The 23,593-nt window shown below is 44.4% G+C and overlaps 1 protein-coding gene across 1 annotated transcript; it reads left to right on the forward strand.

Moving 5' to 3' along the window:
- The first annotated feature begins 1,011 nt into the window (after nt 1–1,011).
- On the forward strand, nt 1,012–21,398 carry LOC307243443 (nipped-B-like protein B). Its single transcript, XM_080018256.1, has 38 exons — nt 1,012–1,427; nt 1,515–2,639; nt 4,570–4,680; nt 4,803–4,880; nt 4,966–5,055; nt 5,171–5,274; nt 5,388–5,474; nt 5,835–6,060; nt 6,236–6,387; nt 6,491–6,571; nt 6,674–6,774; nt 6,873–6,993; nt 7,121–7,203; nt 7,664–7,796; nt 7,911–8,054; nt 8,156–8,242; nt 8,466–8,686; nt 8,782–8,884; nt 9,141–9,239; nt 9,342–9,488; nt 11,221–11,355; nt 11,475–11,573; nt 11,673–11,726; nt 11,869–11,977; nt 12,116–12,252; nt 12,449–12,589; nt 12,687–12,780; nt 12,893–13,047; nt 13,152–13,242; nt 13,616–13,789; nt 13,899–14,089; nt 14,550–14,657; nt 15,852–16,052; nt 16,166–16,312; nt 17,669–17,985; nt 18,090–18,264; nt 18,881–19,054; nt 20,211–21,398. The coding sequence occupies exons 1-38, from the start codon at nt 1,052–1,054 to the stop codon at nt 20,568–20,570; spliced, it is 6,531 nt and encodes a 2,176-aa protein (XP_079874382.1). The 5' UTR covers nt 1,012–1,051; the 3' UTR covers nt 20,571–21,398.
- Nucleotides 21,399–23,593: the final 2,195 nt, after the last annotated feature.

Genomic DNA, 23,593 nt, shown 5'->3' on the forward strand with positions numbered 1-23,593 from the left:
AATACAGAACGTAATGGGTTAGTACATTATGTCCGGTGTAGATGCGATCGTTTGGACAATCTGTTGGCAACGGACGTACATTCTGAATCGGTTTGGTTTGTTTTTCTGGCTCTCGGAGACCAGCACTTAGCTTCCCGTCTCCCTGCCCCGGACGGACTCGGTTCCCTCTGCTGATGGAGCCGGGACTGAACCCCCGTCCCCAGACCCTAACCCAGTGTTCTTAAATTAGTGTGATCATTTTCAACCTGGCCTATACTCTCTGTCTCCGGAGAAGGAAAGTTCTGCGCTCGTTCCCTCCGTGACTCTGTGCTCCGATGCAACTGGCAGGCAAGCAAAGCGCTTGTGTCCGATGTCCCAATCCGCACCTTAACTGTAAAAGACAAGTCCAGGGTCTGAGTGGCAATTTTAACAACCAGAAGAATACAATTTAATAATATAAAGACCTGTCTCTCTAGAGACTGGACATGTTTCAGTTTCTTATCTCTGCAGCCGTGCGACACGGTTTCGGATCTGACTCGCTTTTTTTCAGAATGTTTTGTTTTTCTTCCCCAAAACAAATAACTTTTGAAATATTTGTACAAAATAAATATTTGTAAAAATCCACTATTCATGCTTTATTTGTATTCGGCTCCACCCCTACTTAACGGTGATGTTACTGCTTCCATTTACCCGGAATTGATACTAGGTGGAGAGTTGGGAAATTTACGGAAGGACATTTATGTGACATCAAGATCGACTCCTTTTCCCGCATGATGCCAGTACCGAACATTGCCAGTAGCAGGCATGCCATTATTATGGAACAAAAAATTCATTTGCAATGGCGAGACTACAAAACATGTTTGCCTTTCAGGATTTGAGTGAGGTTAACACTGGTAAGTGAATAAATGTCAAGTCTTCTTCCCTGAATTTGATTTGTGTTTCAGCAGGAATAAAGCCTCATCTTGACGTGCAGTCTCCTAACCCCTATGCATCGCCTCGGGATGTAGCTGCTGACCTGCTTCCTGTCACCACTGACTGCAGAAAAAACCTGAAAAAGTCCAATACGGTGGAAATGGAGCAGAAGGACAAAGATGCTGTGTGTGACACTGTTGCTTCTCCATCGAAAGACTCTGCCAAGCCAAATTTGAAGCTGTCTCATGCCAAGTCTTCAGATATGGATGACTCTGTAGGACTTGATCACACAGTCCAGGATATCGCTGCTTTGATTTATGACGATGAGTTTTCCAGGACAGCTCAGTATCCTTCTTTCAGGTTAGATAGTGGGGAGCAGACAGGAAACCAGCAGGCTCTCCAAAACGCAAAGCAAGCTGGGATTATCAGCACGTTTGCTTATGGCATGAATGCACTTGCACTTCCTGAGGTTGGGAGGATAGAATGTGAGTCGGCCAGCGAGAGCGAACGAGGCGCGGAAGAAGTTTTGGACAAAGGTGAATTTCTGTGTCAGCTAGTCTTTGTGTCATACCCTCAGTGTGTATGTTTTTAGAGAAACTAAGCTACAATGTTCTTCATTACAGACAAGCCACTGAAGAAACAGAAGCAAGGATCGTATCCTCAGGAACCTGGAGCCGGGGGCACATCTGGAGCCTTGGAAGCGCCCAGTGGAGAAGCGACACCCCAGGAGGGTGATGTCACCAGTAACGGTACCAATCGGCCTACTCTGATGGTCAGCATTGACCTGCAGCGGGCCGGCAGGAGAAAAGCACGGCCGGACACGACCAATGAATCACAACCTGCGTGTGAAGGTCCCTTGCAGACAAAGTGTAAGAAAGATCGGAAGACAGCTGAGACTTTAGAAAGCAGACTTGAAATTAACAAACGGTATGATAACCGTCAAGATGGCCAACCGGAAACTCATAAACAAAAGAATGACAAGAAGCTGGACTCAAACCACCAGCGTGTCGGTAAACCTGACAGCAGCAAGGGACGTTCTGGGGGGAAGCAGCAGAAACATGAAGGGCGGAAACATGAAGGGCGCCATGAAAGCAGCCATAAAGAGGACACTGCCCGTGAGGGCAACCCACCCGGCATCCACCAACATCCAGACACCCCCAAGACCTCCAACAAGAAGGAGCAGAACAGACATGGCCGAGACAGGAGGAGGGACTGGGAAGGGAAACACAGGTCTGAGTCTGCGGAGGACAGGAACAAGCATTCTGACAAGCGGCACAAACAGCCAGACAGCCAGACGGACAGCCCTCGAGCCAAGAATGACAGCAGGGGACGGACTGGCCAAAGTTCTAGCCTCCAGAAGAAGGGTGGGGAGGGCAGTAGAAGCCACCAAGATGGAAACAAAGTTACGAAGGAACAATCTTTTGGGGGGAAATCTACAGAGTTTCCCTCGTACCTCTTCGGGGGGTCGTCGGGAAGTTTGAAGAACTTTGTGATTCCCAAACTGAAGCCGAATGGAAAGGAACGGGACCCACAGCCTGGGAGTGGCAGCGCCGCTGTGGTGGAACATGCAGAACCTGTGTTCAAAGTACAGAAGGTTTCATTAGCAGAGAACCGGAATGAAGAAGATAAGCCTGTACATGCGCTTAAAGTCACAGTTGACGAGGCAAAAAAGATTGATAAAGAGAAGAAAAGCAAGAATGCACAAAGCTCCAGGCCCAAAAATGTATCGCCTAACAAATCAAGCATTGGTAAGATAGTTCCATATTTATTTATTTATTTATTTATTATGCACAGGATTCCTTCGGCAATAACAGACGTGGACAAATTTGTTGGTACCATTTGCCGGAATAAAGAACCCGCAATTTTCTCTGAAATAACTTGAAACTCACAAAAGTAATTGGCATCCATCATTGTTTATTCCATATTTAATAAAAATCTGACTTTGCTTTTGATTCAACAGAATATTTTACATAATGAAACAAAGTAAAATGGCGTGGACAAAAATGATGGGACCCTTAACCTTATATTTTGTTGCACAACCTTTAGAGGCAATCACTGCAATCAAGTAATTTCTGTAGCTCTCAATGAGACTTCTGCACCTGTCAACAGGTAGTTTGGCCCACTCTTCCTGAGCAAACTGCTCCAGCTGTCTCAGGTTTGAAGGGTGCCTTCCCCAGACTGCATGTTTCAGCTCTTTCCAAAGATGTTCGATAGGATTCAGATCAGGACTCATAGAAGGCCACTTCAGAATGTTTTTGTTGTTATCCATTCTTGGATGTTTTTAGCTGTGTGTTTTGGGTCATTGTCCTGTTGGAGGACCCATGACCTGCGACCGAGACAGAGCTTTCTGACACTGGGCAGTATGTTTCGCTCCAGAATGCCTTGATAGTCTTGAGATTTCATTGTGCCCTGCACAGATTCAAGGCACCCCGTGCCAGACGCAGCAAAGCAGCCCCAAAACATAACCGAGCCTCCTCCATGTTTCACAGTAGGTCTGGTGTTCTTTTCTCTGAAAGCTTCATTTTTTTTGTCTGGGAACATAGAGCTGATGTGACTTGCCAAAAAGCTAAAGTTTTGGCTCATCTTTCAAAAGGACATTCTCCCAGAAGCATTGTGGCTTGTCAGTATGCATTTTAGCAATTTTCAGTCTGGCCTTTTTATGTTTTTCTTTCAAAAGTGGAGTCCTCCTGGGTCTTCTTCCATGCAGGCACTGTCACTCAAAAAGCGAGGGATGGTACCTTGACCTTGGAGTTCAGCTTGTACCTCTTTGGAAGTTGTCCATGGCTCTTTTTCTGCCATTTGCTCTATCCTACTTTTCAATATGGGGTCGATTTTCCTCTTGTGGTGGTGTCCAGGGAGGTTGCCTACAGTCCCATGGACCTTAAACTTCTCAATAATATTTGCAATTGTAGTCACAGGAACGTCAAGCTGCTTGGAGATGGTCTCTACCGTTAACATGCTTGTCTATAATTTTCTTTCTGATCTCCTCAGACAGCTCTCTCCTTTGCTTTCTCTGGTCCATGTTCAGTGTGGTGCACACGATGATGCCAAACAAAAGAGTGACTACTTTTCTCCATTTAAATCGGCTGAATGACTGATTGAAGACATGAGTGATACCAATTAAAGAAAACAGTTAGTTTGAAATATCACTGTAATCCAATTATTTACAATCTTTTCTAAGGGGTACCAATAAATCTTCCCAGGCCAATTTATAATATAATTGATCTCTTTAGAAATAATTGATTTCTTTTCACAGTTTCTTTGCTTTACTCTGACATACCAGTGACATGCAAGTATACATGAGAAAATTGCTTTTAATTCAATCACTTTTCAGGAGGAATGAAGCATTGTTTCAATGAGCTGTAAGGGTACCAACAAATTTGTCGACGTCTGTTTGTTCTTTGTGATATAAATTATTATTTTTTGTTCCTGGTGTTTTATTTATTTTATTTTTTATTTTTTCAATGATAATCAGACATAATTAGACTGTGTCCTGTCTGCTCAGTTTTATTTTGGCATCCTACATCTCTGATGTAGGATGCCAAAATCAAGTTACATTACCGCAGGTCCTTAAAAACAATTTTTAAGATTTTGAATTCAGCATTACAATCATAAGCCTTGGAGTTCATTCTTTTCCATGAAGTAAATGTTGACTGAGAGAGCCCTGTCCCTTCATAGAGAGGGAATCCTCCGTGCCGCTGGGTGAGAGGGTGAAGACCAAGAAGCGCCGGCACGGCACCGTTAGTGAGTTGGACTCTAGCAAAGATGAAGAGGACTCTTTGCCTGAGCGTAAGTAACTGCACTCAACAATCCCTTCACAAAGGTAAAACTATTTTAAGTGAAGCTTACTGCATTCACATCTCATGAATGGTGAGGAAAATATCCGGTTACCACTATGTCTCTATGTCCAGCCACCAAAAGGATGAAGAAACAGGAGAAACTGGCAAAAATGAAAAGGAAGTCCTCTGAGCCCAAGCTGACTCCAGAAGGTTATTTCCTCTTGGTCCTTAAGTCATTTAACTCTGTAACGATTGCAGGATTTGGTTTGACATTTAACAGGGATTTATTTCACAGAACTGATAGACTCCTCGACATTTAAGAGGTTTTCATCAACTGTAGACAACATTCTTGACAACCTTGAGGATGTGGACGTCACTGCCACAGGTATTTAAAAAAAAAAAAAAAAGTTACATTTCTGTTTTTTATTGTTCAACTCCAGAGACGGTTACTACAGTCTAGCTTTTCATATGATTTAAACAACTAAACTCCTCCTATTCAGATGATGACGATGAGATCCCTCAGGAGCTCTTGCTGGGGAAACACCAGTTACGTGAGCTCCGCAGCGAGTCGTCCAAGATTAAAGCTCTGGGCGTTGCTCACAAGGTAATGGAATGGGTGGTACACTGTGACACACCCAAATAAATATCCTTAACAGTAATTGGTGACAAGTAGCTGGCGGTGACATGAAATCCTCAGCCATCTGCTCCCATCCACAGCTTCCATCGGACAAGTTGGTGAAAGTGTTGAACATCCTGGATAAAAACATTCAGGACGGCAGCAAACTTTTGACGTTAATGAACCAAGTAAGTTTCAAAGGGATCTTTGCCGTTTAAGCCGGTGATTCCCAACCTTCTTCATCTCAAGGATACGATTTTGTCCCTGGGATCCAAATATGACAAGATTTTTGTTGTTAGGTACGATTTAGTCCAAACCTCCACAGCTGTCCGTTCTCTAGTTTGGGAGATGAAGTGACTCACTGACAGTGAGTCTTGTGGTCAGTCGTTCCGGTACATTCTCGAACGGTGCTCATGTCCTGTCAATGAAATAATGGGGAAATTATATGATTGATGATGCTGGCGACCCCCTGGAGCCTCTTGAAGGACCACACCTTGAGAACCACCGGCTTTAGCTTTGTATTTTGACGGACATCTACTCTCTAACAGGACAATGATGCTATGGATGAAGAGTGGTGTGACCTCATCTTTGAGCGCGTGACGAAATCTGCCGATGCCTGTCTGGCGGCTCTCAACATCATGACATCTCCACACATGCCCAAGGCTGTTTACATAGAGGACGTCATTGAAAGGGTGTTGCAGTTCACCAAGTTCCATCTGCAAAACACTCTTTACCCCCAATACGACCCCTTGTACAGAGTGGATCCCCATGGAGGTTAGACTGCCATTTAATTCTCTCCCTCCTGAGTTTGAAGGTATCTACCTAATATTGGTTTAGTCGTGATGAAGATTGGCAATTGGTCAAAATTGAACTGAGATCTGATTTATTTATTTTTTATTTTTTTCCCCTATATTTGAAATAGTGGTCTCATTATTTCTCTTTTCCCAAGGTGGAATGCTTGGCTCAAGGGCTAAAAGAGGCAAGGGCTCCAGCCACAAGCAGAAGGTTGTGGTGACGTTGTACAACAAAGTGTGTGATATTGTCAGCATCACCTCAGAGCTCCTGGAGATCCAGCTGCTCACAGACACCACCCTTCTCCTGGTGAGATCCGGGTTTTGTGCCTGAGGTCATTTTTGGGAGCACCCCCTTCTAATCTCTGATCCGTAATCACTGAAATCCGGTTATTCTGCGGTTTGACATTTAGGTTTCCACCCTGGCCATTACATCGTTTTTTGTGGAGAATGTCAGCGAACTGCAATTGTGCGCCATCAAACTAGTGACGGCGGTAAGTCAGCCTTGGTACTTACCTCCAATTAGGTTCACCACGTGACTAAGCGCAGCGTTACCTTATGCTTTAAATTCCACCTTTCCGTCTCCTGTTCTTCAGGTGTTCTCTCGTTACGAAAAGCACAGGCAGCTCATTCTGGAAGACATCTTCACCTACCTGGCAAAACTGCCAACCAGCAAACGAAGCCTCAGGAACTTCATGTAACTGCACTTCAAACAATGTTGTTGTCTTTTTTTTTTTTTCCCGCTCTTCTGTGAATCAGTCGAGGTGAAGCTTCTTATTGTTTATTTTCTCCCAGACTAAACAGAGCCGACGTGGGTGGGGCGCCGCTTCACATCCAGATGGTGACCGCTCTGGTCCTTCAGCTCATCCAGTGTGTGGTGCGCCTGAAGGATCTGGAGAAGGATCACGACAAGAAGGTATTTCCATCACAATCTGCTCTGTCCCCCCATTTTGTTTTTTTTGTTTGTTTTTTTTATAGAAATTGTCACCTTTTTGGTCAAACGTTTCTTCATTTTTTTCTTGTAATGTGTATTTATTTCCTAGGTGGATCAAGACGTCCAGATCACGAACTCGTACGAGACTGCGATGAGGACTGCTCAGAACTTCCTATCTGTCTTCCTGAAGAAGTATAGTTTATGGGAGATAGACTCCCTGTTAAGATTTCTTTTCAATTTGAGCCATGTTTCTTTATGTTAAGAAAATAATTAAGATTAGCACGATGCGATTTCCCCTTGTCAATAGGAAGTGATTACGTCCGACTCTTTATTGGTAGTCGTAAAAAAAAATCACAGATTTTTGCCAATTACCACTGCAAAATCACGAGTATATTGTCGCTACAATCACAAAACTGTATCGATTTATTCTAGGTCTTTGACCTGATGTGTCATTTCGAAGTTGGACCGGGCCACTGCTCCTCTTCAAATCCTCAGTGCTAAACCAAAAATCACCCGTCATCAGAATCTGACTGGAAATGTTTGCTGAGATACATGATATTGAACTTCTGTTAGCTGAATAAGATTGTTTTCTAGAAATTGAGTTTATTTCATTCACCTGACCTTTCCTTCTTACCTTCTCTTACCTGCTCAGATGTGGCAGTAAGCAGGGAGAGGAAGATTATCGTCCTCTATTTGAGAACTTTCTCCAGGACCTGTTGTCGGCGGTGAACAAGCCTGAGTGGCCCGCAGCCGAATTGCTGCTCGTTCTACTCGGCCGGCTGTTGGTGAGCAGCAACATGTGGATCAAGCCAGGTTTAATGGTCTGATACCTTTGTCTGCCTAGTAGTTGTGCATCAGACCTTCTATTAAAAAGGTTCGGGTTGCTCGCCCTGCTCCAGGTACACCAGTTCAACAACAAGCGCACGGAGATGGCTCTCAGGGTAGCGTCCCTCGACTATTTGGGCACCGTCGCTGCTCGCCTGCGCAAAGACGCCGTCAGTAGCAAAACGGACAGAAAGACCATCGAGCACATCCTCAAGGAGGTTCGAGTGGTTATTTACAAAAATGCATCTTGCATCTGATTGTTTCCAGTCATGAAAGCGTGCGGGTGAATTACCTTGTCGGTGCTTCCGTCCCGCCCCAGGTTCCCGGCCACGATGAGACTCAACGGCTACAGAAAGTCCTTTTGGAATTCCTGGATGAGAACACGGCGACAGAGCCGTCATTGGTGGTGAGTGTTTGAGTTGCACTCGCCAATATGTGCTTCACAAATGGACAAGTGGCAGAAAATAGAAACGCAGTGTAAAATTGGGCACAAAAAAGAAAGGCAAACCTTTATAAAAAGCCTTATCAGTGAGGATGCAGAGAGAGAAAAAAACCCACAACAATCAGAAATAAAGTAAAACAAATTGAAACAGAAGCTTGACTATATCACATGTATTTTTCCGATCCAGTTTGCGAGGAAATTCTACATTGGCCAGTGGCTCAGGGACGTCACCAGTGAGTCGGAAAAAGCCTTGAAATCTCAGATCCAGAGAGAGGAGGATTCGTCAGAGGGCCGGCGCCACGCTAAGAATGTGGAGTCCACTGACGACGCTGTGCAAAGGGCCGAGACGCAAAAGAAGTTTCTCCGCAAAGTCGTGAGGACGCCATCATCACAATTAAACACATTGAGGTAAATATTCCCTCACCATGGATGTTCTACCTGCGCTTGTCATTAATTACATGACTCGTCCCATTCCTAACGTGTTCCATAAAACCTCCTTGTAGGAAGAACTCTGAAGCTGTGGACTATTGTGACTCCTGCCATATTGTCAGATATTTGGCCTCCAAGAGGCCGTTTGCCCAGAGCTTTGATATTTATTTATCACAGGTAAGATAACTTGTGACTGACAGGAAAACCCTGGTATTTCCTAACTTCCTAAAACTCAAAACCAACTGAAGCTGTTCTCTACAATACGACATCAGTGTGTAAAAGATTCTGATGCCAATCACTCAGTTTGACTCCCAGAAAACAAGGTTTAGCTAAAAAAATATATATTAATACAGAAGTTTTCCTTTAACAATGAGCAGAAGGAGGCTGTATATCTGTCTTCTGCGGCTCAGTGTCGCCTCCTCCCTGTGCACAGATTTTGAGGGTGCTGGGAGAAAGTGCCATCGCCGTCAGAACAAAAGCTATGAAGTGCCTGTCTGAAGTGGTGGCCGTGGATCCCAGTATTCTAGCACGGGTTAGTTTAACAGTATTTTCACAGTATATATAAAAAAACATTGGATTTTACTGATGGCTCACGTCCTATCAACTGCCTCTCGTGTTCCGCTTCCGTCCCCAGTTAGACATGCAGAGGGGGGTCCACGGGCGTCTGATCGACAGCTCCACCAGCGTGAGGGAGGCGGCGGTGGATCTGCTCGGACGCTCTGTGCTGAGTCGACCCCAACTCACCGAGCAGTACTACGACATGCTCATTGAAAGGATATTGGTAATTGATTTACTTATTTTTCCATCTCAACCTATCGCTTTAACATCTGAACATCTGTCTGAATATCACCGGGTTGTTTGAAGGTCTTACAAACGTATAGCACAACCAAAGTGTTGGCACTTGCCCTCGGCAACCAGATTGAGTCAATTGGCAACCATTTTGTGGCGTCTGGTTGCCTCCTTTGGCAACCACTTTTTAACAGAAAGAAATGGGGACGGTAAACCTCAAAACGTGCGTCCCAAAAGAAATACATTTGTTGCATAACTGATATTTAAATATTGCTGTTACATTTGGAACCAGAACGCTGCACGTGCCTTAGTGCGTTTACTTACGGCACCTGTTCCCGTTTTAATGCCTTTCTTTGTCATCTGTGATGTGAAAACATCACACACAATCGGAGAAAGTAAAAGTGTGCATCCTGCTCATTGTTCAGTTTTAATATCCCGGCGTACCACGCAGCCTCTCTCCTGCCAGGCTCAAACACAGTGGACGACAGTAGAGCAAGGTTATTACATTAGGGATGCAAACATCTGGCTTTTTGGCCAATTTAGCTTTTTTCACGTCTATTTGGGTGACTTAATTGTGTAATTCAGCTGAACCGATCTGCCCCGGGGGCGGCGCCGGCTGCGATCGATTAACTAGTGGACTCGTTCTCTGATATTACGTTAGAACTAAGGCGTGGCCACTGCTCTAGTCTCGGGTTGGAAGCGCTCCAAAGCAGTTTGCGGGGTCGGACAACTCTGAGGCGTGTCCAAAGTGATGCGTCCAGGGGAACCTTCCATCGGCCTCCACCATAATATAGTATATTTAGTATATAGTATATAGTATATTTCAGACCCTTTTTCCACCATACATGTGTTTGCATCCCTGTAGAGTTAACTAAAGCTCAACTTAAAACGAGGTGTGAAAAAACACTTGAGTGAAAACTAGACAGAAATAAACAAAAACTAACTAAATCGATGTTGTGTACTTACAAAACTTAAAAAATAATAATAATACAGAAAATTTCATTAGTTTTAGTCTTTTTTTGTAGTAAATCTGGTAAAATGTATCAAATTTGAATTTACTTTTATTATATTATTATTATTATTGACAACAAATACATTAGAGAGACCCAGGCTAGGTGCGATTTGGCCAAGTATGACCAGAGGAGTTAGTGTTATCACAGCTCTTGTCTGTCTTGACTTGTTTTTCTTCCCCTCTGAAGATTAAAATTCTGTCAAGTATCTGATGAAACACAAAACTACAAAGAATTGCCAGCATGGCAACCACTTTAAAAGTTAGTGTTGAGCCCAGTATTACCGTAATTGGTCAAAGCATGTTACAGTTGATCGCAAAAGGCTTCTTTGAAATGTGTGAGCAATGGCCAAGATCTAGGACAGTGTTTCTCACCACACTACACTCTGCTGGAGTTATTTCTAAGTAAAAGTCTTAAGTATAAGGCAATAAATATCAGCTCTCCACGCATCGGGAAGCACTCCAAATATGTTCAAAGATGCTGTAAGTGACCTGTCAGAAAGCGCCTAAAGTCAGCAACGGTATATTCAGTAAAGAATTGTTTTCTTTTATATGTTACACATCAGCAGGCAATCGGTCTTTATCTAAACGGCCAAGCAGCACTATGCTGCCAGTCATTGATAACTTTCACAGGCGCTAGTAAAAGGAATGTGTAAATGATCCCTGCATGTAATGAGCTGAGGATGTTTTTTTCCTCCATATTTGCTTTACCTAGGACACTGGTATAAGTGTGAGGAAGAGGGTGATCAAGATCCTGAGGGATATCTGCGTAGAGCAGCCGAGCTTCCATAAGATCACTGAGATGTGCGTGAAGATGATCAGAAGGGTCAACGACGAGGAAGGGATCAAGGTTTGTGGTATTTTTTATTTTTATTTTTTAGGCGGGCGAATATTTTTTCTTTACTTCTCATGTCTAATATATGGTACAACTGGCATAACTGATAGGAGTTAAAATGTGTGTTTTTGCAGAAATTAGTAAATGAGACATTCCAGAAACTGTGGTTCACCCCGACACCCACTCAAGACAGAGATTCAATGAACAGAAAGATCCTCAACATCACAGATGTGGTGAATGACACTCACACCAAAATGAGCACATGTCGCAAACAGCTTCCCTTAGATCTGTGACCGAGTCATGACCCACATCAATGTCGTAATTTATTCCAGGTGTCTGCATGCGAAGATTCTGGGTACGACTGGTTTGAGCAGTTACTCCAAAACGTGAGTTGTTTTATTTTTAAAAAACTCATGCAGGTCTCTCTCTTCTCTCTCTCTCTCTCTCTCTCTCTTTCTCTAGCAAAACCGTATTATGCTTTTTTTTTTTTCTGTTTTTGTCTCTATGTTGTACTTTTCAATCGTTTAGTTATTCAAATCGGAGGAAGATGCTTCTTACAAACCAGCCAAAAAGGCGTGTATTCAGCTGGTGGACAACCTGGTGGAGCACATCCTCGGGTTCGAGGAGTCACTCGCAGGTTGTGCTTCCTTTTATTTCCCCTTCAGTCCTACTTATATTTTGTGGTTTATTTCGCTCCATTTCTATAGTTCGGATTTTCATTAGAACATACTTTTTGTATGTATATTTTTTTGTTGTATTTGTGTTTCTGTTGCAGACTGCGATAAGAAAGCGGTCGACTCCAGTCGTTTGGTGGCCTCCATCAACACCCTCTACCTGTTCTGCAAGATCAGAGCGCAGTTACTGGTCAAACACGCCATGTCCATGCAGCCCTATCTGACCTCAAAGTGCAATGTAAGAAGGCTTATGAGCAACGCTTCCGCAACTCGTACCCCTGTCTGTGGAGCTCTAGCGCCATCTAGTGGCTTCCTCATGCGAATACACGTTATTGTTTGTGGTCCAAACCTTTGTGTTATTTTGAAATCATTGAGGCGCAGAAAGACTCTTGAGGTGCTGTGTTGTAACGGAGGCGTGTTTCCGTGGCTCCCAGACCCAGAGTGATTTCATGGTGATTTGCAACGTCGCCAAGATCCTGGAGCTTGTGGTTCCCCTGATGGAGCAGCCCAGTGAAAACTTCCTCGTAACCGTCGAGGAAGACCTGATGAAGCTCATCATCAGATACGGAATGACGGTCGGTACTGGCGTTCGAAGCGCAGCTCTTTTAGACCCGGCGACAAATGCAGCTAACCCCCCCCAAACGACACAACCCTCTCTGATCCGACCCGCAGGTTGTCCAACACTGTGTGAGCTGCCTCGGTGCTATTGTGAACAAGGTCACACACAACCACAAGTTTGTTTGGGCTTGTTTTAACCGCTACTACGGTGAGGCTCCAGTGTGTACTGACATTTTTAAGTATTTGAATAGCAACCTCACTCTTCACCGTATTATTAGTATTCCATATAATATTGATATTGTGACTCACCACCCGTGTAGGTGCTCTGACTAAAGTTAAAGTGCAGCACCAGGAGGACCCCGACAGCCCCGCGCTGGCTGCTAACAAACCCGCTCTGCTGCGCTCTCTGTTTACCGTGGGGACTCTGTGCCGACACTTTGACTTTGACCAGGAGGAGTTCAAGGGAGCCACCAAGGTACCCGCGTGACACGGTCTTGACTTTGTCGTCCGAAAACCGAGGCGTGAATGAAGAGTTCGCAGCACTGACCCGCTGCTTTCATCTCCCCCCGTGAACCGCAGGTCGTGATCAAGGACAAAGTGCTGGAGCTTCTGCTGTACTTCACCACCCACCGAGAAGACGAAGTCAAGGCCAAAGCCATAATCGCTCTGGGTAGATTTTTTTTATTTACTTTTTTAATCCAAATGCTTGATAGTCGCTTTTATTTAAAACTAGTTTTCCTTTCCTAGTTTTCCTTGATCGAGTTTATTTTGGAAGTGTACATAAACAGCAGAGCAGCCGTCACTGGCAATAAAGTGCTCTTAAAGTTAAAGTTGACCTCAATGGCACAGCTCGAAGATAAGATAAGTCAGAGTTAAACACGTAAAAAATTCTATTGTCTGATCTCGCCAACAAATGTAACTTCCGCCTCATCACCTGTCATTCAGAGGTCATAGGTCATGCATCATCTCCCCACAACATGTTTCTCAAGTGATATATTCCGTATGGATTCATAGATTCCCTTCGTCTGCATTTCATCCTTAAGGCTTCCTGTTCATCATGCACCCAGCGCTGATGTTTGAACAGGATGTGAAGGTGCTCTACAACGACATCCTGTCGGACGAGAAGAGAGCGGTCTCGCTCAAGATCCAGGTGCTGAAGAACCTGCAGAGCTACCTGCAAGAAGAGGACTCGCGAATGCAGGAGGCCGACCGCGAGTGTGAGTCCTGTTCCGGCATTAACTTCTCCATCCCCTGTAGTCTTTTAACCCGAATCCGTCCGTCGCAATCTCCTTCACCGATCCCGGCCTCTTGCCTTTCCGCCCGCAGGGAAGAAGCTGTCCAAGCAGGAGGATCTGAAGGAGATGGGAGACATCTCGTCAGGCATGAGCAGCTCCATCATGCAGCTCTACCTGAAGCAGGTGCTGGAGGCCTTTTTCCACACAGAGTCCAACGTCCGACACTTTGCCCTGAATGTCATCGCGCTGACACTGAACCAGGGCCTGATCCATCCTGTGCAAGTAAGTCGTGGGACTTCACCTCGGCATCGCCTGGGTGGTGATGATTGGGGTCGACCCGCAGAAACGGAAGTTTTAGAGAACTCATTGAAAACCAAAGATAATATCGGGAAAAGCCTTCAATGGCACTTTTGCCGTGCTTTCTGCGCACATTATGTCGTTTGATATTTCAATATAGATAGGTATCCTCACCTTGAAGCCGCCTTAACGCCGAACCCGACAACAGATCAGACTGTCGTGAAATAACCAACCGTTTACACATTACAAACATCCGGATCAGAGTTATTACACTAGCAGGCACTTTGAGGGCTTTTTATGATACGGAACACAAATTAAGATAAAATATTTGCTGACAGTCAAAGGGGAATATGACAAAGATGGTTATCAGTGCTTTCCACCGCTGTCTAGCTTTAAATGTTCGACGAGACCTCTTGGTATTGACATATTCAATTTGTTTTTTCAGTGTGTGCCCTACCTGATCGCTATGGGAACGGACCCCGAGCCGACAATGAGGAACAAGGCGGATCAGCAACTGGTGGAGATTGATAAGAAATACACCGGCTTCATCCATGTAGGTTGACCTGCCGCAGGCTGACGATGAGCAGGGAGTTTTTTGTTATACTGTAGACAGCTGACACTTGAGTTTCTCTTAGTCAGGAGCATAGTGAGCAGGGAGAGCTCTGCCGCGACTGGACCAAAGCTCTTTGCTCTGCAGAATGGTTCGTTAGCAAAATGCTGACTAGCATCCAGCTCCAAGCACAAAGCTCAGACCCTCCGGAGCTTCAACCTCTTTTCCTCAGAGACCCCCTAAATCCAACCTGAGACCCTCAATTTAAAACACACAATAACTTTTATGTTTTAATCAGTGGTCGCTGGCTACCTTGTCTGAAACATTGTCTGAATGTTATTTGGGTGTACAAAAATGCATTAGAACATATTGACATGGATTTTGTTCGAACTTATATTTGAAGTCAACATTCATTCAACAATCAACACTGAACCAATATTTGACAATAAGGAAACATGTGCCTCAAATCATCCAGGGCCTCACCCCCCCTCTCTGGCGACCCCCTGTGGGGGTATCTTGCACCACAGGTTGCGTCACCATGAGGCACACTGAGGTGTCAAGGGAAAAAAGCACTACCTATATAGAAAACTATGTGATAAGATAGTACTTTATTAACCGGGAGTGGAGTTAATAAACAAATATTTTGTGCGGATTTACAATGGAATGAACAGATAAAATAAAACAAGCAGTGTGGAATATGTAGTACTAGTAGCATATGGTAGCGATCAAGGGCCTAACTTTGGTTTGAGAAGTGGGAGAGACACACAGCGGGGCGGGGGTGGGGTGGTGGTATGAGAGTGGGGGAGAGCGTGTCCCCCCCCCCCCTGCGCACAGTGCTTGTTTCGTCACGTCAGGAAACTGAGAAAAATAAAGTGACCTACTTCCAAAATAAAAACACACCGTTTTTCTCACCGATCTTGGGCGCCCCATCGCTGGCGCAAGAGCTGGTTGGTGCCGTTGGAGAGGGAGCGATCTGGGTGAAAAGCCTAGATTATTTAAGGCTATATAGCTTTGTTTACGATGATATATTGAGGGGGGCAACTTTCTGTTTTTCCTAGGAAGAGGCGGTCCGGTCCCCCCCCCCCCTTAAAATTCTGCCCCTGGTAGCGATGATATTAATTCCCTCTTTATCATTATGAAAATGCTTATTGTCATGTGACCTACTCCTACGTAACCTGCTGACTGGCGTGTCCTCAGATGAAGGCGGTCGCAGGGATGAAGATGTCCTACCAGGTGCAGCAGGCGATCACCGCATCCAAAGCCGCCACCATCCGGGGTTTCCATCAGGACGAGACCAACTCGCCTCTCTGCGCTCACCTCTACACCATGGTCCGTAGCAACCGGCAACACCGACGGGCGTTCCTCATCTCGCTGCTCAACCAGTTTGACGAGAGCTCTGTGAGTTCAGCGCTCGTCCCTCTCCACAATGAAGAGTGGGCGTGTGAAGGTGGTTGAGGTTGTTTTTTTTCGTTTGTTTTTGTTTTTTGAACTTTACGTTTTGTCCACTGCAGAAGACGGAGCTGAACATGCTGCTGTTCATCGCAGACAACCTGGCGTATTTTCCCTACCAGAGCCAGGAGGAGCCCCTGTTCATCATGCACCACGTCGGCATCACGCTGTCCGTCTCCGGAAGCAACTTGCTGCTATCTTTCAAGGAGGTGAGACGTGTGTGGAGCAACCGGGATCAGACCAAGACCAGACGTCGCAGTCCTTTTGCCACTATGTCAGGGTTCCCATCATCCTGGAAACCTGGATTTTTTTTGTCCCAGGAAAGTCATGGAATATCACAAAATCGCCCGAAATGTCCTGGAAAACACGAGTTGTCCTGGAATAAAAATAGTCAATGTGAAGGGAAATATTTGGTATACAGCAATATTCATTTTAGAAGCAACATTTACATTGATCAGCCACAACATTTAAACCACTGATAGATGAAGTAAATACATTGCTCATTTGTTACAGTGGCACCTGTCAAGGGGTGGGATATATGAGGTAGCAAGTGAACAGTCAGTTCTTGAAGTTGGAAGCAGGAAAAATGGACAAGCGAGAGGATCTGAGCGACTTTGACAAGGACCAAATTGTGATGGCTAGACAACTGGATCAGAGCATCTCCAAAACAGCAGGTCTTGTGGGGTGTTTGCCGTATGCGCTGGTAAGTACCTACCAAAAGTGGTCCAAGGAAGGACAACCGGTGAACCGGCGACAGGGTCATGGGCGCCCATGGGCTCATTGATGCACTGGAGGGGCGGGGGGGGGGGGAGTCTTGCCCGTCTGGCCGATCCCACAGAAGAGCTACTGTAGGACAAATTGCTGAAAAAGTTAATGCTGCTGTGATAGAAAGGTGTCAGAACACACAGCGCATCACAGCTTTCTGTGTTCGGTGGCCCATCTATCGGAGCACCCTTACAACCGAGCATCTGTGGGATGTGCTGGAACAACAAGCCCGATCCATGGAGGCTCCACCTCACAACTTCCAGGACTTAAAGGATCTGCTGCTAACGTCTTGGTGCCAGATACCACGGGGCAACTTCAGAGGTCTTGTGGAGTCCATGCCTCCATGGGTCAGAGCTGTTTGGGTGGCACAAGGGGGAGCTACACAATATTAGGTGGTGTTAATGTTGTGGCTGATCGGTGTATATGATAACATTTTTATTTATGACATTTGAACTTGCTTCTCTGGGAACCCTCTGTCAGGTGCTTTGGCTGATTTGACCACAGCTTTGCTTCGAATTTGGGGATCTGGAAGTCAGCAGGTATAGGATAATTCACGTAGGTGCAACCAAACTGACATATGGGAGTCAGGGAGAAGCCAAACAAAGTTTTTCACACCCAGTTTCCAAAAGTTCTAATCAGCAGAAATAAGATCTTTGAGAGTGGACACGTTCTTTAATATGAATACACGGTCGGGCCTTGAATATCCTGGAAATGTCCCGGAGAGTGGAAACCTGTATGAGGTTAGCCGCTCCATATTTGAGTGACTTTTTTTTGTTTGGTTTTTTTTGTCCTCCGTGCAGTCTTTACGCAAAGAACCAGTCCATAAGAATAAGAAGAAAAATCTGCCTCAAGGGAGGAAATACAGTTCTGAAGATGAGGAGGACGAACGAGACAGTGACGACGACGATGATGACGAATCCAGGCCAAAGTCCAAGTCCGCCCGGCCCCCGAAGTCGGACTCAGACCAGGACTCTGACATGGAGGATGAGGACATGGTGATGCAGCGACTCCCTGACAACCCGGCTCCCTTGCTGGACTTTGCCAACGCCTCCCAGGGGGTTCTGCTGCTACTGGTGCTGAAGCAGCATCTGAAGAGCCTCTTCGGCTTCTCAGAAAGGTACCGCGGCTAATCGGCTCCTTTTTTTGTAACCAATCAATAAGTCAGCCGAAACCGAAAAGAAACCACCGACTAAAACGACCCTGTCCCTCTCTGCCTCGCAGTAAAATCCAGAAGTACTCACCGACAGAGTCGGCCAAGGTGTACGAGAAGGCGGTGAACAGGAAGTCCAACGTGCACTTCAACCCCCGACAGACTCTGGACTTCCTGAACAGCGACCTCGCCAACGCTGAGCTCAGCTACGAGATCAAAAGGAACATTGTCAAGCAGTACTTGGATGTAAGTACTTGCTGTGATTCATCCCAGGCCTTATTGAAACGTTGTCTCCCATTAGTTATAACTGTTCATAGCATGTACATGTATGTCTATCAATGCTTTACTATCATAGTTATTAATTGAGTGGAAGCCACATCTTTAAAAGGCCAGAGATGAAAAGTAGCAACCCCATCACGTAAGGATGTTCGGAATTAGCTTAAATCAACTTTTAAATGTTGCATCAATTCAGTCTCAAATTATTGATTCATTCCTATAAATAATTTATACTCCGAAACAGAAGCCGATACAACTCTTGTACGTTGTGCGTCATCGAAATAACCCCCCCCCCCCCCCCCAAAAAAAATATATATATTTTATTATTCTTTTCACTTCATTCATTATCATTAATTATTATTTTCCGGATTCTCGACAACTGATTTCTACCCGGTTATGTAAAACACCTGCTATCAAAAACATCTCTCATCTTCATTGGCGTTTGCTGCAAAAATCGCCATCGGTGCTTCCCGTTAAAATTCAATAAAGAGCTAAATAAACACTTTGACACACCCACAGAATGACCATTTCCCTTTTTAAAGCAAGAGGATGTTTAACTGCATTTTTTTGTTTGTTTTGTTTTCAGTTCAAGTTGCTGATGGAGCACCTGGACCCCGATGAAGACGAGGAGCAGGGCGAGGTGAGCGCCAGCGCCAGGAACAAAGCCATGTCCTCCCTGCCGGAGGCCCCCAGCTCTCAGAGTCAGGCGGCCGCGCTGGAGACGGACCCCGAGGACGGCGAGGACGAGAAGACCTCCAAGGTGAGTGCCTTGAAGCCGGGATGGAGGTTTGTGGAGAACGGTGCCGAGCCTCATACGCGACTGACATCCGTCGCCCCGCGGGCTCTGCCGGAGGCCGTTCAGGCTAATGGGGAGCTCGGCAACACGTCAACGCAGCGCCCCCTGGTGGATGGCTTTTTAGTTGTGCCACCGATTTTTTTGAGGAATTTCAAACTATGCATTGACCCGGTTTGTTCATTGCCAACAATCACTTCCTGTTGAGCGCTTATTACATATTTAGTATGTATGTATGTATGTACTGCATTGAGATTTTGGGTACATAACATTGATGGAGAACATTGCATTAAGTAAAGACTTGCCGAAATGGAAAAAAATTGTCCTTTATTATTAGATTACACCCACGTTTTGGAAAAAAGTGTGTTTTTTGTAAAAAAAACATTAGGAACACAATACAAAATATGTTTTGCTGCAGTATGTAATAACCCATTAGATAATGTGTGTGTTTTTGTTTCTGTGAGCAAAATGTTAGGTAGTAAACAATCAATCAAGTAGCAGTCGTGGTCTTTTATCACATTTTGTGTTGAATTATTACATATTCATCATAAAAAGTTGTTGCTCCTGCAAGAAGTAATAACCACCACATAAGATTCAAGATTCAAGAGGTTCATTTGTCACATACATACTTTATACATACTTTCATACATATATGCAGTGAAATGTCTCTGCAACGCACCCAGAGATTATGCACAATAGTTACGAAACCGGACATAATAGCTAAACCTATTTCCTACCTAGCAACTAACTTAAACTAACTGATTCCTAAAACGTAATGCAGTTAGTGAATAGAATAATATAAATAAAATAAGACTCAAAAACACAATACAAAGTGGGGGTACAAAATAGAAGGGAATAGAGTTATGTATATGGGATGGGCTATTTGTATATACAGATATGTGCAGTAAAAATATTTTACAGTATACAACAGTACCACACAGCAATTCAGCGCAGTATGCAGTAACCCAGAACAGTGATACAGTATGTAGTACAGTATGCTACATACAGCACAGTTCGGTAATGTAATAGGTTATTGCAGAATGTGGCCAAACTTACTGCATGTGTAAGTTATCGGCGTCATCGCATAACGCGTTGTGACAATCCCACTTCCTCCTCTCGACAGAGGCGATCAAAGAAAGGCGGAGACGGCGCCGAGGCCTCGTGCCACATGAGCGAGGCGGTGGAGGTCATGGACGTGGTCGCCATCTGCTGCCCCAAGTACAAGGGCCGCCCCCTCATCGCCAGAGTCGTCAAGAAGACGAGCGCGGGCTACAGCGTGCACCGGATGGACGGCTCCTACTCGGGGCCGTGGGCCGAGACCAAGAAAAAAGACGGCCCCAAGCTGGTGCCGTGGGTGGACACCATCAAGGAGTCGGACATAATTTACAAGAAGATCGCCCTGACCAGCGGACACAAGCTGACCAGCAGAGTCGCTCAGACATTACGGGCTCTGTACGCGGACAAGGAGCGCAACACCAGTTAACCTCCTCCTTAGGATTAATAAAAGTGTTATAAATCTTATCTTAAATACAACGCCACTTTGTGAGGGAGGTTGTATGTAAGAGGCTCGAATAAAATCTAATTTTTCTAAACGTATATAGAGGACGGAACCTCACTCAAAGAAATGTATGGACCTGCTAGAGAAGTATGATCTGTGATTAAATCAAGTTGAAATATTCAAGCCCGTGTCGCTACGTTTAATTGTGGTCGTATGTTTCCTCGGAGCCGGCGGCGAGGGCGTTTTTATTTTAATTTTCTTTTTTTATTTTTATTTTTTAAGTCGATTAATACGTGCACTCACAGACTGTTTGGGAAACGTTGTCTAAAAAAAAAAAAACCTCTGTCGCTGTTGTGCAGCAACTTGTTTGTTTGTACTTGCCACTGTATTATAGATTAACTAAAACGTCCCATGTTTATCGCTGGAGAAAGTATCGAGAGGAGGGGGGGGGAAAAACAAAAAAACAAAAAAAAACAAAAAAAAAAGGGAATGTCGGAAATGACTCCGGTTAGGATGTTCCTTTAAAAGTGTTCCTGGATATTACCTTCGCAGCAGAGGAATTTATTTCGCTTTTTAACGTTTGTTTGTTGTTTGATCTTGTTTACAATGTACCACTACGAGTCTGTTTGATGTAATTTATTTTGTTAAAATCAATGAGTGTATTTGCCCATTGGCGGGGGGAAGTTTTATTTTTTATTTAATTTTTATCTTCAATATAGATTTGTATGAATCATAGAAAGAAAAAAGGAATCTGGGCATTTTCTTCCAGAAAAAAATACTATAATAAATTAATTTTCCTTCTTTTTCCCATGGCTCGATGTCATTTGACTGTTTTTCACCCGAACCTAAGATAGCAATTCTGTTTTTCTCTGATTGGATTGGAGATAACAAATGTAAACTCATGAAATTATAAATACCGTCTGTGATCCTAACCACTACAATAACACATAAGTATAAATAAAGCTTCTCTCTGTGTTTGAAGAGAAATGTTTAACATTTATCCACTTAAATGAGTATAAATATTTATAAAACAGTTAATTATCGGTGGGGGAAGTATACTTCTACTTAAGGGAAATAATATCATTTTATATTATATGTATATGAAATATAAAAAAAATAGCTGCAGCAGTGCTTTATTCCATATCAGACATATCACACTCACACACACGCACACACACATATATATATAATTGCTCATAAATGTAATTAAAGTATTAAAAGTAAAAGTACTTCTCATATCCAGTGCCCTCATGTATCAGTCTTTAATATGGCATAAAGTGTTACAGTACCGCAGCCTTTTTTTTTCTCCATATTTCATATTTATTTCATACCCCGATTACATTTGCCTCTACACAGAACTCAACATGTTTTCATAAAGAAATCAATGCACCATCAATGTTTGTTTGTTGTCAGGTTGCTTGGCGGAATGCTGTTGAAAATATATTTGACCTGACTTCTCTGTACCACATTCCAGGAGCTGTGCCCCCAAATCTCAAGCCGCCCCCCCTGATGCCTGAATGCATGCGGTTTCGGCCTCAGCCCCGCGTGGCTTCCCTTCACCCGCCTCGACGCGAGCTTCTCAGGGAAACGCAGCAGCACCTTCAGCCGCATCCCGGGGTCAGTGGCATAAACCAGATGCAGATCTGTACTGATGTGACACGTTTTGACTGAGTTTTCTGGGTCGCAACCTAATTACCCACGTTCCCTCATCTCGTATGCTGCAGCATTTGTCTTCATCTCTCATTATCCGCTAACTTGATTATAACGGAGATATCCGGGAGGCCGGGCTTGAGAAGACAATTAACGCTGGAAAAACAGACCGTCCGCTTTGCAAGTACCAAGCATGAATGCCGTTTTTATCAATAAAATAAATCCCATCGTGGCTAATCGATAACCCCTCTCCTATGCAGGAAAGCCTCTGACCCAGGACGAGAGTTTTTTTTTAAGTCTTTTTAAGGCAACGTAATGACATTATTGGGATTTGTCATTCATCTGTGAAAAGTGAATTTACTCCAGCCAGTGGTTGGAGTGGTGTCAAGCCCAAATTACTGGAAAAAGCAATAACATGAAAGGACTATTGTATCCCGCAGTACATTAACTGCTCCAGAATTGCGAAAGAAAACAAAAGCTTGGAAGGTTTAGGGCCTGGTCAATTTGTTCCGTGGCAATTTTTGGAGGGTCGCGCCGCGGTCGCTCTCTTCGCCTTCGGCAGGAGCCACCGGGACCGGAGAAAGGTGTTCCACAAGGAGCTGATATGGTGCTCCTCGGAGAGGACCTTGGCAACGCGGCTTGTGTACCGGTGCACCTTAATGAGAACTCAGAGCGTCATGAACCGATTAAATTTTACTCAAACAATCGTTGTCCTGAGGAGGATCTCTCCTGGAAATTAGAATAGAGCGGTGTAATGCAATATGCAGAGACCGCCATTTTGTACGCCGACAGTATTGTTTTATTGACAATGTCTATGGAAAAATCGTCATTTTCGGCGCCAGGGACTGTTCTCAATTCAATCTTTATTTGTTCCTAAGTGCTCACTTTAGTTTCATATCAAATATAAGTGTAATGACTAAGTTAGATTAAGCATTTTTTCCAATACTGCTTCTAGCTAAAGAGAAGCGTCCGCTAAATTGTCCAGAAGACAACAACGAGGACTCAATTTAAAACTGGTGTCTCAGCACACTGTCCCTCAGGTAAGCATCCTGCAATTAGGTTTTAATTATCTAATCATTGGTATTTTCCAACCCCCCCCCCCCAATTTGCGCAAGGTTTTAACAATGTCATCAGACTCGCCTGACATCATTCCTTACCAACACGCCGTCTCTGCGGTGCAATTCTTTAAAGGCTGTGCAGGTTGCTCGATTATCACCCGTCTCGGCGGCTTGTTCACCTCGGCAGAGAAAACACTCATGTCATTATCACGAACCTGTCCGTTATTATTTAAAAAAATTTATATATATATATATATATCAAAATGCTATCTTGAACTGATAACTAGGGGACCCCCTCAA

Source organism: Zeus faber (assembly GCF_960531495.2).
Source record: "Zeus faber genome assembly, chromosome: 17".
Taxonomy (NCBI): Eukaryota; Metazoa; Chordata; class Actinopteri; order Zeiformes; family Zeidae; genus Zeus; species Zeus faber.